Source organism: Arachis hypogaea, chromosome 14, assembly GCF_003086295.3.
Source record: "Arachis hypogaea cultivar Tifrunner chromosome 14, arahy.Tifrunner.gnm2.J5K5, whole genome shotgun sequence".
NCBI classification, from domain to species: domain Eukaryota; kingdom Viridiplantae; phylum Streptophyta; class Magnoliopsida; order Fabales; family Fabaceae; genus Arachis; species Arachis hypogaea.
Window position 1 is genome coordinate 119,378,277 of NC_092049.1, and position 6,289 is coordinate 119,384,565.

At 32.5% G+C, this 6,289-nt stretch overlaps 1 protein-coding gene across 22 annotated transcripts; it reads left to right on the plus strand.

The window, feature by feature from the left end:
• Nucleotides 1-1,504: 1,504 nt before the first annotated feature.
• LOC112743843 (chaperonin CPN60-like 2, mitochondrial) lies at nt 1,505-6,054 on the plus strand. Of its 22 annotated transcripts, none has more exons than XM_072214734.1 (11): nt 2,108-2,316; nt 2,406-2,537; nt 2,652-2,811; nt 3,073-3,248; nt 3,586-3,629; nt 4,003-4,125; nt 4,214-4,365; nt 4,466-4,831; nt 4,981-5,067; nt 5,693-5,760; nt 5,854-6,054. In XM_072214734.1, coding segments are annotated over exons 1-6 (573 nt in total). In that variant the 5' UTR covers nt 2,108-2,256; the 3' UTR covers nt 4,004-4,125; nt 4,214-4,365; nt 4,466-4,831; nt 4,981-5,067; nt 5,693-5,760; nt 5,854-6,054. The 22 variants fall into 22 exon arrangements, with proteins under 22 accessions (XP_072070846.1, XP_025648997.1, XP_072070835.1 ...); XM_072214731.1 differs by lacking the exon at nt 3,586-3,629 and adding an exon at nt 3,835-3,876; XM_072214745.1 differs by lacking the exons at nt 3,586-3,629; nt 5,693-5,760 and adding exons at nt 1,505-1,934; nt 3,835-3,876 and having other exon boundaries at nt 2,270-2,316; nt 4,205-4,365; nt 4,466-5,067.
• Nucleotides 6,055-6,289: the final 235 nt, after the last annotated feature.

Here is a 6,289-nt window from a genome sequence, read left to right on the forward strand (position 1 = left end):
AAATTGAAGGAATTTCTAAGTTGTCAATCCTGACCTCTTTGTACTAAATTGATCATAACTTGAGCTACAGAGGTTCGAATGAGGCGGTTCCAGTTGTATTGGAAAGCTAACATCCGGGGCTTCGAAATGATATGCAATTTGCCATAGTTGCCTTGCTGTTAGGCAATGCGTACGCATGGATAGTGCGGCAGACAAGCGACGCGTACGCGTGGGCAACGCGTACGCGTGACAGAGCCACGTGCTGCACGTATATTTTTTGCCCAGTTTCAAGCCCAAAAATGAAGATTAGAGGCTGCAGAGTGGGCAGAATGAGGGGAATCAATTCACACATTCATTCATTCACACTTTCATATACATTAGTTAGGTTTTATATGTAGTTTTCTAGAGAGAGAGGCTCTCTCCTCTCTCTAGGTTTTTAGGGTTTTTAGTCTTTGTCATTCTTAATTTCAAATTTCTACTTTGGTTTGATTTAGCTTTCTTCTACTCTTATTTATTCTATACTTTAGTTATCTATTTCTCTTTGTGATTTCCTCATTTCACTAAACTAGTTTATGAATCCTCCATATTAGATTCAAATTCTTATTAATGAAATTTGAGATATTTTATGTTTATTGTTTCTTTCTTCATTTGTTGGTATTGATTTCTTGCAATTGGTTGTTTAGGTTTAATATTCCTTGTTAATTTTTTATGTTTTTATTTTGTACCTTCCAAGTGTTTGATAAAATGCTTGGTTGGGTTTTAAATTAGATTTCTCTATTCTTAACTTGGATTGATTATTTAGAGACTCTTGAGTTATCAAAAGTCTTTTGTTGATTCGTAATTGAGACTTGCTAGTTGGCTTAGGCTTCACTAAATCTAGACTTTGATTAGGACTTGTGAACCTAAGTTGATTTTGCTCACTTGACTTACCTTCATTGTTAGAGGTTAACTAAGTGAAAGCAAAAGGCAATTACCATCACAATTGATAATGATAATTAGGATAGGACTTCTAATTATCAATCCTTGCTAAGAGCTTTTCTTAATTTTTAGTTTATTTTACTATCATTTTACATTCCTTGTTCAACATTTAAAAATCCCAAAAAATATACTTTTCCATAACCAATTATAAGTACACCTCCCTGCAATTCCTTGAGAGACGACCCAAGGTTTAAATACTTCGGTTTATTTTTATTGGGTTTGTATTTGTGACAAACAAATTAAATTTGATTGAGGTTGATTTGTCGGTTTAGATCTATACTAGCAACAAAGTTATTTTGTGAATTTCTTTACCGAGATTTTTCTCCTCATCAGTCCAGAAACATTATTTTCTATGAAATGGTAATACCTTTTGCCACTGGTACTAAATCTGTTTTAAACATACCAAACCCACCCATGTCCGAAACAAAACGATTCCATGAAACACCAACCGAACAACCCATTTCCCTTCCCATTGGGCCTAAATCATTACCCATTGACCCACCCATACTTCATCATCAACCTAATACACCTCAGTTCATCTCTTCCCCTCCTTCACAATCCTTAACCTCGTCTCATGCACTACAAAAAAATATGATTAAAAGGGCACTAATATTAAGGCGGTTTAATATAACCGCCGTATTATTCCCTTATTTCACCATTTTCCTCTCATGCCATAATGTCTATGTTAAAAGCGCTACATTTTGACATTTGTTATACCCGCCACTCTCTCCATTTGTTTTATTATTTTTTTAATAAAACTAAAAGAGCTGATGAGAGTGAGAGGAAGTGATGCTTTTAAACATATGAGAGTGAGAATACGAAACCCTAACAATCGTGCCACCATTCATCTCCACAGCGAAGCCATTTTTGCCTCCGATTGAGCTTTTGCGACTTGATTCTTCGGTCTCGATCTGAAATTTGTCACCGCCATAAGCGACGTCGTTGTTGTTGGCCTCCGACTGTGCTTCTGCGATTTGGTTTTTCTTCTTTGTGAATCACTAATTACTAATTTGATCTACTTCATCTTCTTATTTGAATTTTTCTAATTAGATCTTCATATTTTTGATCTGGTTCATGTCTATAAAGCTGACGAATTTGTTGCTAATATATTCCCAATCGCAGATTTTTAGTTTCGTAACTGATTTTTCATTTGATTATTAGATCTCTATTTGTAACTAATATTTTGTAACTGATTGCTAATATTTTTCATTTGATTTTTAGTTTCGTAACAGATATTTCGTAACTGATTGTGATATTTGAATTATTAGATCCATTTTCTGATTCTCAATTTTTGTTTCAATGTATCGATTAGCTTCCAAGCTAGCCTCCTCCATCACTTCGTCGACCTCATGGAGCGTTGTATGAACAATTACACTCTCCTTCTCCATTCTTGTTTCTTCCGTTTATACGAATTACAATCATCATTTTTGTTTGTGTTGCTGGAACAGATACACTGCGTGGTTATTTCAAGTAGAAACTATACGAGCAAAGACATCAACTTTGGCGTTGGAGCTCGTGCTACAATTCTTCAGAGTGTCACTAAGGTTGCTAATGCTGTCAAAGTTACCATGGGACCCAAGGTATTCTTGAGTTTGTTTGGGATTGAATAATGAAATTGACATGATTAGTGTGAAAATTTACTTTATTTAGTTATTTTTTTTGAATGTTTGTTGTTTTTTGGTTGGTTGAATTAGGGTCGTAATGTAATTATTGAGAAAAGTTATAGGAACCCAAGGATCACAAATGATGGTGTGACAGTAGCTAAGAGTATCAAATTTCAGGATAAGGCTAAGAACATTGGTGCTGATCTTGTTAAGCAGGTTGCCAAGGCTACCAACACTGCTGTTGGAGATGGTGAATTTACTTTTCATTAAGGATTTGTGTTTTCTTTGATGATATTGCTTTAGTATGAATTCTAGCTGAAGCAATTTTGAACTCAGAAGGAATTATTTTCGATCATGAGGCATCAAGTTATTTATTTATTTTTAAAAAATAAATGTCAGAATGTATTTTCCATGATTGTTCAAGTATCAAAAAATTTTAAGGTATTTTTCCATGTTGTTCATAACTTAGATCTATTTATCTAACAAGTCTATGTTTCTTATGTGATTCCAGGTACAACTTGTGCGACTGTGTTAAGTCAGGCAATACTGACAGAAGGTTGCAAATCGATCGCAGCTGGTGTAAATGTCATGGATTTGCGTAATGGAATAAATAAGGCAGTTGATGCTGTAATTACTGATTTGAAAAGCAGGGCAGTAATGATAAGCACACCTGAAGAGATAACCCAGGTACAAGCGTCTTTCAGAAAAAAATTCCTCTTTCTGAATGAATTTTTGCTTAAAATATTATGAAGTATACTCTATACTCTCTCTCTCTCTCTCTCTATATATATATATATATATATATATATATCAATTCATTACTTTTATTTATTATTGCTTTCTTTGGAAACGGATAATTCTTGAGATTATGTTTGTAGAGCAACTAGAATTACTATTGTGGCTGAAAAAGAAAATTAAGATGCATGTTTGTACTCTGAGTTCAAGAGTATGTTCTTCCTTCTTAGACTGAGATCTTTTCTTAAGCATAAAGTGTTCTAATTGTTCTTGTTTTCATGGTTGACAGTGTATTATTTTGGTAGGGAGAATGAGTTATGTTACCAAATACTAGTGAGTTCCTTCTTGTATATATCTATCTAGCCAATTTTATTCATGATTGTATTCTTACTATGATCTGTCTTTCATCTTCTTCTTTTTCAACTCTATATCTGTCTAGCTAGCTAGCTACATTTGATTTATTATTAATATTGTACCCATTCTAATAATAATATATCTAATACACATTCTCATGTCCATTTACCTTACGTTTTGCAAGATCTTTGTACCCAACATAAATTATCTCACTGTTAGGACTAAGGTGTGTTTGATTTTATACAAACTGAGGTCCATGGTTTAAACTTGAACTATGCCACATGGTTTCTGGCATTTTCACTGTCTCACGAATAAATGTTTGTGTTCTCTGCTGACATTAAACCATTGTAAGAGTCAAACAATGGACGGAAGGTCAAGATAGGAGTTGGAGTTGGAGTCTCAGTTGGCGTATTATGTGGCCTTCTCTTAGCATTCTGTTTGATATGGAAAAGACGAAAAATGGCCACTCTAAAAGGTAAAAGTTCTCTGCTTTTCTTAAGTAAAGTAACTTCTTGAATTATTATAATTAAGATTAATTAATAACTTGTCTTAAGATCATGTAGAGACTAATGCAGCATTAAAGGATCAGTCCAAGAAAGAACAAGAGGAAGATCCAGAGGTTCCATTATATGACCTATCAGTTATAGCTTCTTCCACTAATAACTTTTCACACAAAAATAAGCTTGGAGAAGGTGGTTTTGGACCTGTGTTTAAGGTAATTAGACATATGAAGCCACTTTTCTTTTTAACAATCTTAGAATAACAAATGAAATTCTCTTGTGTCTCTTACAATATTTGAAATTGATAAATGGCAGGAACATTAGAAAATGGGCAAAGAATTGCAGTTAAAAGACTTTCAGCTAGTTCCGGACAAGAGATCAAGGAATTTAAGAATGAAATTGCCTTGATAGCCAAACTTCAGCATCGTAATCTTGTAAAGCTGCATGAATATTGCATGTTAAAAAGCTAATTAAAAAGCTTTGATAGGAAGAGTGGTGTTAGGGGATCTTAATCAAAGTAAATAAAAAGATAGATGCCGGGTTTAAAGAAGGGATTAATGTGCTTTGGTTTCTAATTTTGTGTTTTTCTAACTGGTTGTCAACTGTCAAGAAGGCTTAGGGTGTTCGTTAGTGGGTACCTTCTTGAAATCACTTGTGAATGCATCCCTGGTTGCCAAGAAGGTTTTCTCTCTCTCTCACTCTCAAACACACACACACACACTCTACTTTCTCTCTCTAAATATTGTTTTGTTTATGAATGTGCATATGTGTTATGTGAGGGTTAGTCTTTTTTGATATATATATTTAAATTGTATGTTGAATTGTCTCAGTTAAATTTTGCAACTGAGAAACAAAGAAGAGAGCAATTGAATGGCAAATACAAAATACTGAGAAGTCTTTTCCCAAGCCCCACAAAGGTATACAACACTTATAAACTTGTTTACCAATTTTTATAAATCAAACTAATAGGTTGAGTCTGCTATTAATAGATGGATAGAGCCTTTGTGGTGGGTGATGCCATTGAATATAGCAATGGAATATATCGTATTGGTCTAACGGTTGTGTTGCGAAGAATGTTAAATCTGATTGTGTCAATGGAAGTAGCAGTGATGGGTTCTTGAAATATAATCACTGTATTGCAGTAGTTCGTATAGCAGTTCCTTTATCCATAGAGCATTAAGCATAAAATATAATAATACTGATAACGAATTATTGGGGACAAAAATAAAAGAAAAGTTATTATTAATTACTTGGCAGCATTACAGTGAGGGTAGCACTTGCTTGATCTTCATTCCATTCATAAAATGGTTCAAAATCTTGATAAACACGGTTAGGTGCTGCTGATGATTGTGCCATTTTTTATTTTTTTATGATAATTTTTGCTATTAGATTGTTATGTAGTTATGTTATTATTATCTCTTATGTTGGAGAATGAAATGAAAGCTCTAAGAATTGTTGCTTATATACACTTGAATAAATGGATATAATGTAGATTCTTCTGATCCATTTTTTTTAATAATTATTATTACTTTCTTTTCGTAGAATCCTTGACTTTTTGTATTGGCGATGCTAAAACCTCTTAAATAAAATTGGTTAGCTTGTTTTCTTAGGTAAAAGAAATATTTGTCGTATATTATTTTTTATTTGTGCACAGTTTCACCTAATTTGTTATTACTAATTTTTTTGGTATTTTTTCTTGGCAGATTATTGATAACTTGGAACAAAGATTTTACAAGAATTTACGTAATGAAAACTTGGCTTCAGAGAATGTTGTCTTATGTATATATAAAAAATTGTTATAGTTGTATATTTATAGTTAAAAAATTATGTTATATTTGATACTTTGTATATGAATTATTATTTTTTATTTCCAATACTAAAAAATTATATATTATTATGTTTAATACTTTGTTTGAGTTGTATAATATTTTGTTTATGAATTATGATTTTTTGTTATTGTGAAATTTTAGTAAAAAAATTATTTGTTTAACGCGATAAAAATAACTGTAAAAATTACTTTTTAAACGATAAAAATTATCACTTTTATCCGGTAAAAAGGGCAGTTTGTAGCTGCCATTTTAAACAGCATAAAATGTCATTTTAATTCGGTAAAAATGGCGGTTTCAAATGCCATTTTAA